The 19,645-nt window shown below is 45.3% G+C and overlaps 1 protein-coding gene across 3 annotated transcripts in view; it reads right to left on the minus strand.

The window, feature by feature from the left end:
* DGKG (diacylglycerol kinase gamma) overlaps window positions 1-19,645 on the minus strand; it is a gene marked incomplete at its 5' end in the record, with an annotated part of 158,805 nt that overhangs the window by 74,869 nt on the left and 64,291 nt on the right. For all 3 annotated transcript variants that reach the window (XM_080820972.1, XM_080820971.1, XM_080820970.1), the window contains 2 exons: window positions 10,462-10,526; window positions 18,843-19,003. In XM_080820972.1, the coding sequence (XP_080677098.1) occupies window positions 10,462-10,526; window positions 18,843-19,003 (226 nt within the window). The remainder of the gene's footprint in view (window positions 1-10,461; window positions 10,527-18,842; window positions 19,004-19,645) is intronic.

Here is a 19,645-nt window from a genome sequence, read left to right on the forward strand (position 1 = left end):
GAGCCTCCAGAGACGCAGGGAAGCGCAGTAGGATCAGTGGAGGCTGTGGAGCCAGCCCAAACCAGGTTTCAATAGCAGCTGCCCTGTTACCTAGTTGTATGTTCTTTGATACATACAAGTGGAGCCTCAATTTCCTCATCTGTAAAATGGATCAACAGTAGTTACCATATACTTGGAGAGTTGTGCCGGTTAAAAATAATGTACATGAAACTCTTGAAAACATTAGAAAATGATGGCTCTACTGTCGCTGTCGGTTGGAGCAATGCTGATGACATTGGGAAAACCACCCTTTAAGGACTTTAATAAACACCCAGGAAGTCTGTGTGCTTAAACCACGACATCACTGCATAGTTCAGATGGTAACTCTTGCTGCCTCTCATGGTCACATAAAACTGGTCTTATTCCCATACAGCAAAACCATGTTCAGGATGAAGAACTGTGCTTCGGAGGGTCAAATTTTCAAATTTTCCTTCCACAAAGGTAAAGTTGCATAACGTATCAAACAGTTATTTCATTTGCAAAGGGACTTGAGTAATGGTATCTTTAAAACTCTCATAGTGACTGAACAAAATCATTGGGATTTTTTTTAATCAGAGAAGACTAATAAAATTCCCACTGGAGATAAACTCACTCTAATCAGCTCCTTTATATCCGCTTCTCTCAAAACCCTGTAAATACTACTGTGTTAATAGTATTTTTAAAAAGGATTTAATTATCGATGGGGGAGTGGAGAGAGTGAGTGTGAGTGGGGGAAGGGGCAGAAAGAGAGGGAAAGGATCCTCAAGCAGACATCCCATTGAGCATGGAGCCCAATGTAGGCTTGATCCCAGGACCCTGAGATCACAACTTGAGCTGAAATCAAGAGCTGGACACTTAACCATCCAGGCGCCCCTACTGTGCTAATAGTGTTTTAAACCAGTGTGTACAGTGTGATCTCAAGTAAATAAAATCGTACAGTGCAAGTATGGGAAAAAGATATTATAATGCTAAAAGTGTTTATTTCCTGGGGACAGTATGATTTGTTTTCCATAATAAGCCTTAATTACTCGTATAAATAAAAGTTTTTTGAGAAATGGCACATGTTAAAACATGTTATTACAAATATTTAAAAATACGTGTATCAAGTAAACTGCTGAAAAAGGTAATATTGTGTTTCTGAGTGATGTCACTATAAGTGATTCGTTTCTTTTTTAACTTTTCTGAACCTTACAAATTATTTATTTATTGAATATTTTTAAATTTTTAAAAAAGATTTTATTTATTTATTTGACAGTCGGGGGAGTGACAGACAGAGGCAGAGGGAGAAGCAGGCTCCCCGCTGAGCAGGGAACCAGATATGGGACTCCATCCCAGGACGCTGGGATCATGACCTGAGCCAAAGGTAGACACATAACCGACTGAGCCACCCAGGCACCCCTACAAATTATTTATAATACTGCAATGTATTAATGTAATCATACTTTATGATATATTATTAAATAATGATAAATCATTGAAAAAAATTTATCGAGAAAAAGGATGTCACATATTACTGTATTGATGACTCATGTCCTATGACCAAGAGGTATTTATTTGTCCCTTTCAGAAAATCACCAAATCTCAGAATTTAAGGCCTTCTGAGTCATCCAAGATGACTATTATTTGATGTAGGATCTATTTTTGTAATAATATAAATACTAATAATAATAGTAGTAGTGATATGGTAACAGTGTGCCAAGGCTTTGTAATAAACACTTTAAATGCATTGGTCCATATGATGAGTGCTGTGAAATGTGTAAACCAGACGATTCACAGACCTGTACCCCTGGGGATAAAAATACATTATATGTTTATTAAAAAAAAAAAAAAAATAAATGCATTGGTCCATTGGAGCTTCAGAATAATTCTATGGTACTTAGGTAAGGTATTTGTAGTAGGCAGAATAATGTCTTGAAAATGTCCACTTTCTAATTCCTGGAATCTGTGACTATGTTAATTCATATGGCAAAACGCAATTAAAGTTGCAGGTGGACCTTGAGATAGGGAGATAATCCTGAATTATCTGTGTGGGTCTAGTATAATCATAAGGGTCCTTGTAAGTGAAAGAGGGAGGCAGAAAGAGACTATCAAAAGGATGCCATGGAGAGAAAGACTTAACTGGTCATTGCTGGCTTTCAAGATAGAAGGGGGCCCTAGCCAAGGAATGTAGACAACCTCCAGATGCAAGCAAGTAAGGAAACGAATTTTCCCCTAGAGCCTCCAGAAAGGAATGCAGCCCTGAGGATACCTTGATTTTAGCCCAGTGAGACCTATTTCAGATTTCTGACTTCTAGAACTGCAATATTATAAATTAGCATTGTTTTAAGCCACTGAGCTTGTGGTAATTTGCTACAGCATCCATAGGAAACAAATGAAGTATGATATCCCAATTTCGCAGGTGAGCAGACTAAGCCTTAGAAGAGTAACTTGATGAAGGTCGCATATAAGTGGTTATGACAGCTCCAGCACTGGAGCCCAGGCTGTCTGATGATATCGCCTGTACCCCCAGGCACCTGGCCTCACTGGAGCCCCAGATGTTTGTGCTGCACCTGTGTGAACGTTAAAATCTGAAAATGCTCTCATCAGTAGCCCCCTGCCCTTGAGAATGGCTCTAATTGGTAGAAATGATGTCCAATATTTGGTGCTTAAAGTGGTTTTTCCAGTCATTTTCCCCATTGATTTATCAGGCAAAATAACCCAATTCCTCCTTTATGAGAAATATTTTTTAAATATTTGAGGTCAATAATCACTTCTCTCTAAGTCTTCTCTTCTTTGGATAGAACAAACCCAGATTCAGTCTTTCCTTATTAAGACATTAAATTCTAGCACTTTCCTGACCTCTTCCCTCTGGAAATCATCCACACTCTCGACACCCACTTGAGGACCTGGGCAGTTCTTAACCTTACTTTGACTTTCTTCCAGGAGCTTATCATGCTGACCTTATCCCTTCTGAACTTGATATAGTCTATCTTGAGCTCTTTGATGGAAATATTTCTAAATATCAATCAATCCATCAATACTGATAATTTTTGGATTATTTGTTCTAATGACTTGAAACTATAGCTTGCTTTCAAGTTCCTTTTGATATTACCACAAACTGATTCCACTCTTTGTTGACATGAGTCATACCTTTCTTGTTTTAGCTGGGCAGGTGCGAGAAGAAAAGGTTTGTTAAGCTACAATAAGGAACCATTCTGGCAAACCAGCAACTTTATAAGGAGGCTTGAGATACCATAGGCTGCTCCAATGTGCCAGTCTGAAGCTGTGTTACCCGTTCCAGTGGGCTGGGGAGCCAGGAGGAAAATGAAAGAAATGTTAAGAGTCAATGTGATTTCAGGGCACCTGGGTGGCTCAGTCAGTTAAGCACACGACTCTTGATTTTGGCTCAGGTCATGATCCCAGGGTCACGAGAGGGAACCCTGTGCAGGGCTCTGTGCCCAGTGGAGAGTCTGCTGGAGATTCTCTCTCCCCCTCTGTCCCTCTCCCCTGTGCTTTTTCTCTCTTAAAAATAAATGGGATTTCATCATATTAAATTACTGTTGAGTCTTTAAGGTAGAGAGACTTGCACACAAATATTAGTAACATCCACAGCTCTAAATGATCCATGTTGCTGTTCCCTTGTTTCTGCAAATAATCAAGGGCTGACTGTAAACAAGTAAGACAGCCAAGAAAAATCCCTGAACTTATGCAGTTGCATAATGATGAATGCTTGGTGAAAAAAACATGAACCCATATTTCATTCATTTCACTCCCTGCATCTCTTCCAAGGACGGGTGGGGAGGGTGGGGATAAAACATTTTTGTGGGCTAGTATATAAACATCCCAGTAATTAAGTAAGCTGCTCTGTCAGAAGTGACTTGAAGAGTCAAAGGTACTTGAACACAAAGCATAAGGTTTGCATTTCCTTTCTAAATACCTATGGGAGTAACAATAAAAAAAGAAATGCCACAATCAACTTCACTTGGGGTTTTTCTGAATCCCAAATGCTTGAAAAAATAGTTTGATGTATTGAGGGAAACAGGTGCAGACAGTTTGGACCTCTGGGTACCTAGAGCAGGTCTCTCTCAGGTGCTGAGTATTAGACAAACCCAAGTCAGGACACCAAATGAAGCCTCCAATGGTGAGGATTTTAACCCTACTGTGTCTGCTGCTTTTGTACCTTTATGCTTTGGGAAAGTCAAACACCTGGGCTATAACACTAGGCTACCTCACGGGGCTCCCGGAAAGGGTAACTTAGAATGGTTTCATTTTTTGATTAAAAAAAAAAATATCTAGGGGAGCCTGGGTGGCTCAGTGGGTTAAGCCTCTGCCTTCGGCTCAGGTCATGATCCCGGGGTCCTGGGATTGAGCCCCACATCAGGCTCTCTGCTCAGCGGGAGCCTGCTTCCCCCTCTCTCTGTCTCTGCCTGCCTCTCTGCCTACTTGTGACCTCTGTCTGTCAAATAAATAAATTTTAAAAATCTTAAAAAAAATCTTACATAAATGATGATACAGTCTATGCCTGGGACTCATTACATACCACACGTATTCAATAGGGGAGGCCCTTTCATTTTCAGAATTGTATGATTTGAGCTTTGCTGGCTTCTATTTTGCCTCCTACAGAACATCTCTGTGTTATCTAAAGTACGAGGAGAGATGCTCCATGGGTGAGGGGAGAGCCAGTATGAATGAAGGGTCATTATGTCTCGTGTCTGACTGCCCCTGGCCATACCCCTGCCCACCAACAGTGCACTCCATGGCCCCAGCTGGTAAGCCCTAGGTATCCCAGGAAGCACACAGCATCTGCCCTGCAACTCTCCCTTACTCCTACCCGGTTCCTTCTTCCATGTCAGCTGGGGTCTGCAGTCCCAGTCTTGATCCTGTCTCTAGCTTGGCCTTGGCATTTGGACTTAGCATCTCTGATGTTCAGATGCCAAATCTTTGCCTCTTTGAACACCCATGGAGCCAAAAAGGGAATTTTCTCTATCGCTCCAGTCCTATAGAATCCAACTCAATCCTGGCTAATTGATGCTATCCTTCCGTTCCCTAGGAGAGGGATTTAATGTATCACAGAAGAGGTCTCCTCCAACTTTCAGTTGTCCTCCAAATTTCAGTTCAAGGGCCATGCCAATAAAGCAAAGACTTCATGGTGACTGATTTCATTGACAATTTCAGGCAATGTTTTACTCATGCTTATTATTCAACAATTCTCAACAACAAATGTTCATTGATTACCCACGGTGTGCCATGAACTTATACTCGATCTCCGTGTACTTACAGCAACCTTGCAAGGTTTTCGGGGGAGGAAGCAAAGGATTTAAGAGATTAAGTAACTTGCCCAAGGTCACACAGCTAGTAAGCGACAGAGCCAACTCTGGATGCCAACTTCGACTATACCCTGCTGCCTCATTCTATAAATATCTGGTAAGGGCTTAGTTATTTGCAAGATGTAATTCCAACCTCTTAAGGTCTCAGGCTACATAAGGACTTCTAGGGGAACCCCTCATCAATTACTCCATGGGCCTGGGTCCAAGAAAGCTAACACTCCAGAGTGTACTAATTACCCAAGGGCTTTTGGGAAAGGTGGTCCACTTTTGGTAGGGATGAAGCACTGTTTCGGTGCCTTTGAAGTGTCTAACAGGAAATACTTTGCTTCAGCGTAAACTGCTGAGGGACATATTCAAGTGGATGGCACTTGACAGGTTTGGAATAACACATTCTCCAAGTGCTCTGAGTTTATGAGCAGAGCAACAACGAAAAGAATTCCATCGCTAGACTTCTCTTTCTGGACACTCAGCCACAGTGACACTGGAATTTGGGAGCTTTCGTGTATATATTCCATAAATCAAAAAAACCCTTCACAGAGAGTTCATCCAGAAACTCCATGGAGAACTGGTTCTTAGAGACCCGCAAGACTTCCGTGGTGTCATCAGCTCATCTGCTAAAACAGACTACCGCTTGTTTGAGGGACTTATCATCCCTTCTCTCTTCCCTGGTTGAAGCCCTCTTTCCTCCATTCCTTTTGCCTTTCTTGCAAACATCCCCCCTCCATGAGCCCTGGAACCTGTGAGGTTTTCTTTCTTTTTTTTTTTTTTTAATAAATTCCTCTCTCCTTGCCAGGGCCATCTTATGAAAGAGAAATCTACACAGGTGCAAGGAGCCGGACACCAGAAGGGCTCTGTTCTTGGTTTAATTAAAGCTCTACTCCCGTGGACTTGAAATTCTTAAAGGGCCCTACATCTTAACCTTGCACTGGCTGCCCCCATCTATATTCGGTCCTGCTCCATGCCATGGACACAGAGACGGGGAGAAGAGTCATGCCACACAACTGAGAGTGGGTGGCATGCCCGTGGTCCCCCTTTGGAACTCAGCAGGCATTTTCCCACAGAGACAATCCATAAAGATGGACAGAGGTGATAAAAGCTCTACCCTCCTTGGCCTCCGTATTTTCTTCTCTAAAATGGAGATCACAGCACTTAACCTTGTATGTTACTATGAGCACTGAGTGGGACCGTGTATGTAGTACCCATCAGAGTGTTTGATATACAATAAGTATTTGATGAATGAAATCCATAGGAGAAAGCAAGTGCAGAAGACAGAGTCTGAAGTCTGGAGGGGTTAGGAACTGGCTTAGAATCACGTCAGCTCCAGTGCTTCCAAAGATGTCTCATTTCAGTCAGGTGACTCGGCTTCTCCCAGCCTCAGTGTTTTATCTATAAAATCCCTTTATCTAATATTTACCTTGTAGGGTATTGTGGGATGTCAATAACATGATGTATTTGAAGAACCTAATTTATCACCTGGCACCTAGTAGGAGCTCAGAAAATAACAGTTCTTTCTTTGGTTCCCTATAACACCATTTCTGTCCTCTAAACAATTAATTTACAAGTGATGTAGGGATACAACCATTAATAAGTGTCTCGCACTATCCAACTTCCTTTATGCTGTATGACCTACAAAATGGAACCTCCTTGTACGTGAAAATCACTTCATAAAAAATATTTGAAGATTACTCTTCCTTCTTTGCTACACATGAATTCCCTGAAGGCAGGAATCAGGTTTTATTTACCCTTGTAGCCTAGAACATCTTCTAACACATGTCAGAATCTTAGTTGAATTAAATCTGTCTTCTGTTGTTTTTGCCAATGACAAGATGATAATTTTTCATAATATTTCTAAACTAGCAATTAATTATTAGCCTGTCAATGATTAGGAAGCAGAATGTACCAAAAATAGCCCCATTAAAGGCCTTTTTATCCTTGCCCATCGCAGCTGGCTCATGTTCCTGCATTCTTGGGTCTGGTTCTTGCTCCATCAACAAAGCTATTCCACTAACGAACATAACTTAGTTTTGTACAACCAGCCACCTTCTCTGGCAACAACCTGTGTAGAGAAGCCAAAGCAGGAAGAATTTCCTAAAACCCCAACCAAACTCCGACCCCCTTTTAGAATTTAAGGAGGTCTCAGAACTGTGACTTTAAGCCATAAGAGGGCCACGGGTCCCTGCGAGGGCCTTCTGATAGGTATGGACTTTCTCTCCAGAAAACTATATTCAGTGTCCTCTATACAATTTCAAGGGGTTCCTGGAGCTCCTGCAGCCTTTGTAACTCAGGTTGAGGATTCTTGTTAAAATAGCCCAGAAAAGTGAATGAGCCCTGTGAAAGATTCAAGTTCCCGATAAATTCTAGCCCATGTTCAAACCAAAACAAAACAGTTACAACTCCCCAGATTTAACCTCAGGGTTGTCCCCGAGGGCTTGGCCCGGCACCTTCACTGTAAGGACATCTAGCCAAGCAAGCAGTGGTTACTCTCTGGAAAACCTAAGTTCAGCCAAGTAAAATGAAGCCTTGTTTGATAATATCGTTTACATTTCCAAATCCCGGGTATCAAGCTTTCTTCCTATCCCTTGTGGCCCTTCCTAAGTTTAGCCGCTGGTGTAATGGGGTAACCATGGCAACAACCACCTGCCTATTTAAAACCATTTCCAAAGCTAAATAAGGAAGCCTGGAGAAAATGGCTGCTCGCCTGCCTCTCGGTGGACAAAGCGGGCACTCATGAGTGTTTTCCACCAGAGCAAGCAGGCGGGGTCGAAGCACCAGGGACTCAAAGTTCTTACTAGGACGGCTGCTAGGACCTTGTGCCGCAGGACCCACCTCTATGCCACTAGGTCTCCCTTTATTTGAAGGCACGCAAATCTGTGTGCCTCTCATCGTAGGCGACCCCACTACCTTGACCTTGACCAGGGGAAGGGTGTGCAATTACCTCTAGCCTGGTCTTATTAATGGGATGGAGGAAGTGGGAAGGAAAAACAGTCACCAGATCACAGTGAAAGGCACAATTACAACTTTTTTCTGACAGAGGTATCTTTCTAATTGTATTTAATTATGTGGGCAATCGACGACCGCTCTATTTATATGTACTGTGAGGACCTACTGATTTATGGAACATGGAGAAATTTCTGCCTTCCTCTGCTTCATCACTCTACAAACTTCGTTTGCTCTTCCTCGAGCATGCTGCTTCCTCTCATTCCTTGTTATTATCCTTTTGTACGTTTGCTTCCTTCTCCCTGGGCTGCCTTCTCTCTCTCTTTCTTTTGTAAAGATTTTATTTATTTATTTATTTATTTGACAGAGAGGAGAGAGATCACAAGTAGGCAGACAGGGCAGGCGGGGGGGGGGGGGCGTGGGGTGGGGAAAGCAGGCTTCCTCCTGAGCAGAGAGCCTGATGCGGGGCTCGATCCCAGGACCCTGAGACCATGACCTGAGCCAAAGGCAGAGGCTTAACCCACTGAGCCACCCAGGTGCCCCTGTTCTTCTCTTTTTGTCAACCTGGAAGATACATACTTGTTTCCCAGGTCTTGGCATCTCCACGGATAGAAGCCCCTCCACACCAAATTCCACGTCCTTACTTTGTGTTCCCATAGGTTAGCTCGATTCATACCACTAAACGCAAGTCACTCTGCGTATCTGCCTTCTGGTCTGCATCCTTGGACTGTGAGCCCCTCTGTCCAAAACACCTACAGAACAGTGCCTGGTACGGAGTCTGTTTTCAAAAGCTAGTGTGGAATGAACGAATGAGCAGAACCGCTATGGATTTCACAGGCATCTGGCATTTTAACAAGTATGTGTGTAAGAGTATGCGTAAGGCCACCTCTGGGAAAAGAGCACCTCAGAGGTAGAAGAGAAGGAATAATTTAGCGTGTATGGGAGAATGACGAAGAATGTGCAAGGGGGGTCAGCTGATTACAGTAAGGGTGGGAGTTGTTTGTACCTGTTAATAGTGATTGGTGATTGTGTGCAGGATGTGGGAGAGGGCCAGGCGGAACAGGTCTAGGACAGAAGGACCACACTAAGAAGATCAGTTCAGCTAGTAGATCGCACAGATAACTTTTCCTGGAGCTTAAGTATGTTGTGATAAGACTTTCTTTTTCCCGGTTAACCTTCCGCGCAGTGGGGTCAGGGGAAAGGAGCAGGAACGAAAATGATGGCCCTCTTTGGGGGTGCAAGGCTTTAAACAAATGTCTTCAGAGAACACTGGACCCCTACTCTGAAGGGACACCTATGAGCTGAATAAGTCACTCCCTTCAGGCTCAGTCTGCATTCCTCCTCCTCACCTGCTGGAGGGCAGGGAGGGACCCAATGGTCATCTTGCAATGGCACAACAAAGAGGAACAGGGATGGAAATCAATCAAAGAGAAGAAAAAAGGAAAGAAAAATGGGGAAAGGTATTTTAGCAATCCCGGGTTAGCTATGTGCCAGTCACAACTCATTTCTAGCATATTGCCTCCCACCAGCAAGAAGGGTTTAGTTTTGCTTGCGAGAGGACTGGTTTTCTCCTTGTATTTTTGGACCTAACATCCAGGCTTCACCCAGGGGCTGAGGCTGGGACCTGGCCGGCTTCTGGCCTCACAGCCTCTGCAGGGGCCTCCCTCTGCTGCCCTCTGCTGTCGGGGGACGCGAAGGCGACGCCCTCTCCGCCCTCCGGCCCAGGCCCCGCCGCTGCCTCCTCCTCCCTTCGAGACCCAGAGGAGCTGAGGCCTCTGCCGTCCCGCCTGCCCCTCCCCACAGAAATTCTCGAGGGACTGGGGGCTGCGGGAGCTTTCCGCCTAGAGGAAGCGGCCAAGCCCCTGGAGGGGGTTCTAGTTAGCCAAGAGCAGATCCCCACCTCTTAAGGCCGGCATACCACGCCCTCCCTGCCGGCCCGCCGTCCCTCCCACTGCACAGCATCCTCTGGGAGGGGACAGGCGGCCAGGCTGCGGCAGGTTTCTGACACCGATTTCTGCTTGGAAATGGAAACCCTCCTTCCGGCAACGTGGCAGGAAAGCCAAGTCAAGTCCCTGGGCGGCCGGGCCAGGAACGTTTGGGTGAGAGCAGGTGGACGCCTGGGTCTGGCCGGCTGCGTGGGGCGGGGCGGGGCCAGCGGGCAGTGCTTACGGGGAGGGATGCAGCCTCATGACACTCTTACCTGCTGTTGAATTTTTCAGGGTGTTTCTCTCTCATCACGTGGAATCTGTGTGCAATGGAAGCATCCTGAAAGGGAACGAGAGGAAAGCAGACGCCTGGTTAGTGGTCATGACAGTGCCATGTGGAAAGAAAGGAAGCACACAAGCTCTCGCGGAAAGCCCCCAAACCTGGAGAGTTGGGGTCACAGGGGAGAAAAGGAGGGTCCCACAAAGGGAGAACACCGGGTCTAAGGTTAGGGGCTAGCCACCAATGCTGGTAGAGCCTAAGCCGCTCTGCTCCTTGCGGTTTTCATTCTCCGCCACAGTTCAGGGTGAATGAAGGGGACAGCCGCTGCCCTTTGAGGAGAGAGCGGTGTCTGGGTGTGGAGGCAGTTAGAGTGCAGAAGCCTGTGCGTGGGGTTGACTGTGAATTTCTGGAAATGCCTTGCCATATTAACTCTTTTTAAAAAATACTTTTTATTTGGGAATATTTTAAGACTCACAAGAAGTTGCAAAAATAGTACAGAGAGTTCCTGTATCCCTTTCACCCAGCTTCCCCCAATAACATCTTATGTAACGATGGTACATTGTCAAAACCAGAAAACTGACTTCAGTAGATGCTATTATATATAAATTCTAGTCATCTGCATCAGGAGAAATAATTAGTAGCATTGAATAACATGGTTAGTAGTAATAAAAATATATTTAAATGTCTGGCTTCTTTTACTTGATCTCCACAGAAAGGACCTGCCCCAAGGTCAAAAGAGTCTCACTAGCACCTTCTGTGGACTCTTTGCTGCCCTCCTATTTGCACACCCGCTTTGCTGCGCTATTGGCCACCTGCTCCTCAGAACTCACTATTAGGAAGGCTCCCATGACACCATGTTTCTGGGCTTTTCATCCTCTGATCAGACCTTCTCAGCTCTGAGTCTTATCTGCAGCCTACACTCCATGTCATAGACCATCTCGAGTTCTCACACTTATTACTGATGTCTCTGATGTCTCCACAGTGTATATTTCTAGAACCAACCCTCAGCTTCAGCCCTAAAACCAAGCTCATCTTTCCTCCTCACGCTAGGTCTCTCACCTTCATTAATGGTCTCCTTGTCCAGCAGAAGAATGTGTTGTGCCCCCTCACTACTCAGGCCTCATGCCAACACGTTAAGTGCAGGTGCTGGGCTTTAGAAAGAAACAGGAGAATCAAACTGCAGGTTGGGGGGCGGGGAGTGACACAGAAACAAGGGAGCTGACTCAGATACGTGCAGAAAAAAAAGCTACAGAAACTCATTTACTACACTATGTGGCTAAAAGAGAACTGAAATTCCATTTAAGTGAATGCATATTAATTCCATTTCTTGTTATGTACTCATAAAAGAAAATTTCTGAATGTTATTATTTTTTAACATCAGGAGGTATCGTTCAGTGGAGCAGCTTTCTTTGAGTATGTTCTGTTGTGTGGGGAGTAAAATATAGGCCAATGGTGGGAGACAGAAAGTCTGGAAGCAAGTTAGGGGGCAAAGAGGGGCTTCTGTCATACTTGTATTTGGCAGAGGAGTAAACCCAGTGGGCAGCCCACTACAGAGGCAAGTCTAGGACAAGGACTTTTTTTGTGTGTGGTTGGCCAACACTCCTGCTGAAATGCTTTGGGAACTTAACATTTATTTCTTTTTCTTTTTTAAAAAGATTTTATTTATTTATTTGAGAGAGAGAGAAGGAAGAGAGGGAGAGATCTCATGAGCAGGGGGCAGGGGTAGAAGGAGAAGCAGACTCCCTGCTGATAGGGAGCCTGAAGTGGGGCTTGATCCCAGGACCCCAGAATCGCGACCCTAGTCGAAAGCAGATGTTTGACCAACTGAGCCATAGAGGCGTCCAGGATTTTAACATTTAAACTCTAGTTATTGATTGTTTCATTTTTCCTTTAAGACACATGGAGAATTGAAGGTCTTGGTTAGGCCCCCCATGGACACATGGTAGGAAGTGTGCAGGGCCCCCAAGTCTCTGTCCTGGGGGGCTTCTCCAGGCAGCAGGCCTTCATCTCCCCCCCTGGCTCTGAGCAAGTTTCAGTGAACACTCTGAGTAAGATTCCTGTGACATCTGTCAAATGCTTCTCTAGAATTCAAGAAAATATTCCATCTACTTGTGTTCCTTTGAAGCACTAATTTTCTTCTGTCAGAGGAGAAAAGAAAGAAATAAAGAGGAGGAAAGAAAAAAGTCATCACATGTTGCCTGGCATGATCTGTGCTTTGCTACCCGCCCCCCGCCCCCCGCCCCCCACATACACATACCCCTAAGACTCTTAGGACTGGTTCCTGGTTTTTTTTTTAATTCTCAGGGATATGGGCACAGGCTCCCTCCCTCTGCACAGTTCTGATTATCCTTGTTGTTGTTGTTGTTGTTTTTAAAGACTTTATTTATTTATTCAACAGAGAAAGAGAGAGTACAAGCAAGGGGAGTGGCAGAGGGAGAAACAGACTCCCTGCTGAGCAGAGAGCCCGATGTGGGACTCAATCCCAGGACCCTGGGATTGTGACCTGAGCCAAAGGCAGACACTTAACCCACTGGGCCACCCAGGTGCCCTGCTGTTGTTATTTTTTTAAAACTAGGTTCTGCAAAGCTTCCTTTCACAAAGACCAGAGCCTTTATAATATTATTAGTTAAGCATGGGGTTCCATTGTAACCTCCCAACAAATGCACAAAGTAGCAAGGGAGAGCTGAATAGGAAAGGAGATGCTGATAAAGACCTTGACTCTAGGGTGCCTGGGTGGCTCAGTGGGTTAAGCCTCTGCCTTTGGCTCGAGTCGTGATCTCTGGGTCCTGGGATCAAGTCTCGCATTGGGCTCTCTGCTCGGTGGGGAGCCTGCCTCCCCCGACCGCCCACCTGCCTCTCTGCCTACTTGCAATCTCTGTCAAATAAATAAATAAAAATTAAAAAAAAATCTTTAAAAGACCTTGACTCTGACCACGTTGCTCTACCTGGGGATTTAAGAGTGCAGACTCACCTTCGCCCTCTATTGAGCTCTGCGCCAGCCACTGAGCTGGGTGTGTTTGTATTCAGCAGCGATTTCTTTAAGTTTTGGAAACTAGTACTACAAGAGTACAGACCCTTTCTTGGTAATAATTAAAGCAACGTGAGACTTCCATTTTGAAGGGGCAGGTGGATGGAGATGGGAATTGCAAAGCGTTGGAAGTGATGGCATTTCTGAAGGTCACTTTCCAGTGTCCCTTCTGTGAGGCATGAGGAACAGAGGAGATGATGGGCTGCTCTTTCTTGAACTAAAACTAAAAGTCCAAAAGATTTTTTTGTGCCCCTTCCCAATATAAGCAACCATCATTTGGACTCTGAGATATTTGGATGTCTAGGCCAGTGCTGTCCGATAGAAATAAATTTAAAATTTTTCTAGTAACCACATTAAAAAAGTGAAAAGGTGAAATTAACTTTGATAATATATTTTCAGTGACAAATATTATCATTACAACAGGTAGTCAATATAAAAAATCACTGAGATCTTTAAAATTCTTTTATACTACATTTCTGAAATTTGGTATATATTTTATCCTTACAGCATCTCTCAATTTAGACTAGTCCCATTGCAAGTACACAATCGCCCTACGTGGCTAATGTCTACCATATTGGACAATGCAGGTCCAAGTCACTTGGATAACTTATGGAGATAAAAAGGACAAAGGAGACAAAAAAACAGATCATTTGGAATCTGGATAGTTCTGAAAAATTACGGCAGATGGGAAGATGAAAAAGAGTGTAGACCCTTTGTCCCAGATATCTCTCAGTGAGTCCCATTGTTTTAGGACCTCCAAGGGCTCTCAGGTGACAGACAAGAACTTAACCCTGAGGGAATCCAAAGAGTTGCAGGGAAAACGTGCAGGAGCCCAAAAATTCCCTAATGGGTAGGGGGCTCATCATTGTGGAAATTCAGCTGGTGAAGCCTTAGAACTACAATCTGTAAGGTGGAGAACGGCATGTGGGTTAGTGTGGAGACTGTGGCCTCTTCTTGGCCCGTGGGTTCCCCTAGCATCAGAAATAGATTTCATTGAATCAAGGGATTAGCTGTTCACTCCTCCCGTGGAGGCTCAGTGACAGCAGAGCCTTTGAGGCACTGCAAGTCACACATAGCCCAGGAATTACTTCACGGGCCCAAACTTCCTGTCACTGATACCTGGCCATCCTGACATTTCTGCAAATCCAAAAATAAAGAGCAGGGATGAGAAGGCCAGAGAAGCCAGAGGAAGTAGCAGCCTGAATGACTACGTTTAAAATCTCCTGCCAAGGGGTGTTGTCAGTTAGGGGGATTGAGAAGGCCGACTCTCAGCTCGTCGCTGGTAGAGGGACAGCATGTGTGTAGGGGAGGGGAATGTGGTAACGATGGGGCCATAGTGGTTCTTGGGGTGGTCCTGTTTATCCCTCCATGCGTGATGTGGATTCTGCTGGTACCCTGGGACCCCGGTGAACTCGTCAGGACAAATGCTTTCCCACCAAGGGCCACCACAGCAGCGGTCACTGTCACGGTCATCACCCTTATATATGCAAGGCAGCAGACACCTGACATCACTCAGATACCCTGTGTCCCTCAACAGAGGCAAAGACTTCGCAAGGCTCTCTTTGCCAAAGGAGTCTGACTCTGATTATCACAAGGAAGTAAAATTGTAAGTTGGTTTACATACCTACTTCTCCTCTTACAAAGTTTGGGAAGTCAAATAGGGAGGAAGAGCTTCTGCAAATGTCAGCCCCAGATTCTGTCAGAGTTGCGTGTTGGCTACTTGTTTTCTCAAGAATTTCCCTTTCCAACTTTTAAAGAGCGAGCATACAAACCCTGCAAACATTTTATTGAGAGAAGCCTTAGGGTACACCAAGGAGATAAAAGCCATCCTGGTTCCTCACTGCTTCGTAATAAAATATTAAACACACCTAAGCAAAAGGTGTATGGGGAAAAAATCGTGAGAAAGATACTGTGGAGTTCTTTATAACTTAAAAGACGAACAGACTGGGTTATTATAAGTCAGCCCCAGGCAAATAAATCCCTGACCAGTGAGTGTGATGGAGAATCTGTTTGTATGCGTTTCCTTGGGGGACACTTAGGTGGTCTCCTTTCCTTCCTCCTGTCCCCTAGCTTCCTTCCTTCCTACTTAGTTGCAAAAATGAACTAAAACCACGATCATCATGGCTCTTGGGATTACAGTGAGGTTATCTAGGTAAGGTGAGGCTGTTTATTCCTTTTTGGCATGTTTATCCATGGTCAGGAAGTACTGAGTGAAATTTTTTGCATATGGCACTGTGTAGAGACAGATAGGAGGGATCAGAATCATGTTTTGGCAGCCAGAGCTGAGCGTGTCAAGGGGCTAAAGACTCTGAAGGCAGCCATAGCTGTAAACTGCCATCTAGAAGTTTCCAGGCAGGAAACCCAGCCCTGCTACTCCGCTTTCCCTTCTGTCTTGCTGCTCGTACGTAGGGTCTGTGTCCCCTCCTCGCTATCATTTTTCTCCATCTAGTTCAGTTCTGGTTTCTGCTTCTGTGTAAGAACACTTCTTCTGACCATTATTCTCTGTTCTGATGGGCTGTCTCCACTCACTGAAGATTGGCGGGAACCATCTACATCAGAATTATCTCACAGGCCTGCAAACTTCCAGACCTTGCTCAGGCCAACCAAATCAGAAAGCAAACCAGGATCTGTCATGGGGGTGGAATTTGCATCTCCGACAAAGGGCACCAGTGAGTCATCACACACTAAATGTTCGGACTCCCCCTGCCCCCTACCAGTGCTACTATGAAGGAAAGCATCTGAAGACGGAGAGGGCTGTTCAGAGGCTGCATGGCTTCCTGGTCCACAGCTCAGGGGCTCTGGAGCTCAACCCCAGTGGTTCTCAGCTCCACCACTCACCAGCTGAGACCTGTCTCTGTATTGTCCTAAGATGCAGTTCCTTCTTACAAAATGCAAAAGGGTAATGACTATACCTATCATGTCACTATCAATGTCGCTTCATGGGCAGCGTGGACTCAATAAATGTTAGCAAGCTATACTCTGATTACTAGAGGAAAAAGACACAAGTTTTTGTGAAATTGTCCTGATGGGAAGCCCATGTTCTAGAAGCCTCCTGAATACCAGACCTGTCGATCATGTCCCACTGGCGATAGCTGAGGGCTGTGCGTTCCTGCTGGGGGAAGTGGGGCCTGAGCTGGGGGCCAAAAAGGAGAGAAGCATTTGAGCCAACAAGAAGAGGAAGGAGGGGTCTGCCTAGGTCACTGGAGTGGGGGCAGCTGAAAGAGGTCTAGGGAGAGGGATCTGCCCTGAGGCCAGGTGAGCTGGGGAGATAAACCAGATCAGGGCACAGGGACCCTGAACATGCCGCCAGTCCAATCTCCCATTCTTTTTTTTTTTTTTTAAAGAAGTTTAAATGAATATTTTAAAAAAATTTTTATTTATTTTTAAAATTTCTTTTCAGTGTTCCAGAATTGTTCACGCACCACACCCAGTGCTCCATGCAATATGTGCCCTCCATAATACCCACCACCAGGCTCACCCAACCTCCCTCCCCTCTAAACTCCCATTCTCTCAGGCCATGACTGTCGGTCCAGTGATGCCTCTGTCTTATGTTGTAGTAACAGAAAAACAGTGCTGGCTTAGGTGCCCAAAAATGATAGCCAATTGCTTCATCTGACTCTTTGTTTCCTTATCTACAAAATGGAGCTACTACTCTTATGGCTGCTCAAAGGCAGTCATAAGAATCAAGAAAATACCTATAAATATCGTAAATTATAAATTCTGTAAATACATGGTATTTTAAAACATCCTTTTCTCTTCCATGGCTCTTCTTCAGGTCTTCTTATTAAAGACTATATTTATCTATTTATTTATTTGAAAGAGAGAAAGAGAATGAGACAGTGTGTGCAGTGGGGAGGGGCAGAGGAGGAGGAAGAGGGAAAGAATCTGATGCAAACTCCACGCTCAGTGTGGAGCTGACGTGGGGTTTGATCTCACCACCCTGAGACCATGACCTGAGCTGAAACCCAGAGTCGGATGCTCAACCGACTGAGCCACCCAGATGCCCTTCTAGTCTTCTTATTAAAAACTCTTTCCTTTAATCTGCTCTTCTCTTAAGCTATGTATCATTTCCCTGTCTAGTTCCTTTTTCTTTTTAATCCACAAAAGTTTTCAAAAGAGGCACAGGCGAGGATGGTTGACAAAAGCAGCTACCACACAATCTGGGCCCGGATGGTTGGTGTGGAGGGATTTCTATGCATCTGACACTGAGCAGGGTAATTCCAGAGGCAAGGAAACTGAGAGGAAAGCCTGTAAGGCACAGCAAGCCTGTGTCAGTTCCTGGTCCTCACTAGTCAAGTGTCTGCAGACCTCATCTGTAAAATGGGGACAATGGGGACAGTGACACCTGCCAGACTGTAGAGGATCGCAATATATAAGGTCTACAATAGTGGAGAGCTCACAGTAGGTGCTCAATAAATGCTAGTGTCTTTGATGCATCCCCCTCCTGAACCCCAGCTCTATCTATGGAATGGATAGATCTTTTTTCTTCCAGATCTCATCCTTAACAGTTTGGGAAGCAGGGTCCACCCCCATCCTCTCTGGACCAGAAACTGAGTTCAGTATAACAAACTGAGTTGTGCTAGATGTGCTGGGGGCTGGAGGAAGAAAGAGGAATGTGGAGCTGTCCTTGTGCTCTGGGTGTGTGTGTGTGTGTGTTAGAGGTCTGTTAGGGGTGTGTGTGTGTATGCATGCGTGTGTGTTGGGGATGTGTGAAATGGCACAGTAAACCAATCCCTCCAATCCAATGCAGAGAGTACACTGGTGGGGTGAACACAGAAGGCTGTGGAAAACACCTAGAAGGATCATGGAGCTCACCTGAGGAGGGGTCAGCTGGGAGAAGATGCCCCCAGAGGTTTATGAGCACTCAGAGTGTGGGGAATACAGTTGAGATGAGAGGAGAGAACAGGAGAGAAGGAATTCTGATGGCTAAGTTAGCTAAGCCAGCCTGGGACCACTGGTTCTCTTTAAAGGATCCGAATTCTCAACTCTGGAAGCTCACATAAGAGTCTTCTCCTGACTTTGCCCCTTGATTATTTCTTGGTGTTACTTCTTTTAAACTGTTTCAAATTCTCCAAAGGGTAAATCTGTTTTTAAAAGATTTTCTAGTCTTCTTGTGTTAGTTCCAATTATAGGGAATGGAATTTCCTCCATAATCTAGCGGGGGGGTTGGTACATTCTGGATGAACATACCCAGGCCACACACAAGGATGCGTGTACCTGAGTCAAGACTGGGGTAGCTGGGGAGAGGTGAAGAGTAGGTACCTAGAGGGGGAGGATGGGGGACCAGAACCTTCTGCCCACCCAGACGTTTCTCACCCATGCAGAAAGGCAATCCTTGACCAACTCACCACACCAATGGAGAAATAGTTGTTCATGATGTTGTACGGGACTTGGTCCCCATTCTCCACCTCCTCTCTGGGGATGACTTCCAGATGCCAGCGGTCTAGCATCACCAAGGGGCTCTGCTCGATGTCCTTCAGGATTTTTGTCAAGCTGCCCCCTTCATAACCTGTGGAGCACGGCATTACATCTGACCCCAGGGCAGAAAGGCTAAGTGGTTACCGACATACGGGCAGCTATCAGGACAGAGAACTCTGTGGGCTTCTGTGACCAGGAGACTTCCCAGCATGTCTGGGACCCCAGAGACACTTAGGTTCCCTGAGCCATGGAGAAGGAGAGGACAACACAGTGTAATCAGAGAGAAGCTGGGGAGATTTGGAAGGCAAAGGGGTGGGGGCTGGCCAAAGGTGGGCAGGCCTGTGTAGCCACATCAAGCCCTAGAGAACTGGTGGGCTGGGGGGCTGGGAAGCTGCACACGGGAGAACAAAGGATCTGTTCCAGGACTAGGTCATGTTGGAGATGGACAGTGTGATAGGCAGAATTTTAGGATGGATTTTAGGATGGTCTCCCCAGCCCTCCACCACCCTCCACCCAGGGGTATACATCCTGCAATTCACGGGGCTTATAAACAAGATAGGACAGTCATTGTCATGATTAGCTAGACTATATGGCACAGGAGACTTTAAGCAAGGGAGATTATCTGAGTGGATCTGACCTGATTGGTTGAGTCCTTAGAAAGGACTGGGCTTTTCCTTAAGAAACTGATTCAAAGCTCTCATTGAGAGAGGTTTCAGATGAGGGAAATTCTCTC

The sequence above is a fragment of the Martes martes genome (assembly GCF_963455335.1).
Source record: "Martes martes genome assembly, chromosome: 1".
In the NCBI taxonomy this organism is placed as follows: domain Eukaryota; kingdom Metazoa; phylum Chordata; class Mammalia; order Carnivora; family Mustelidae; genus Martes; species Martes martes.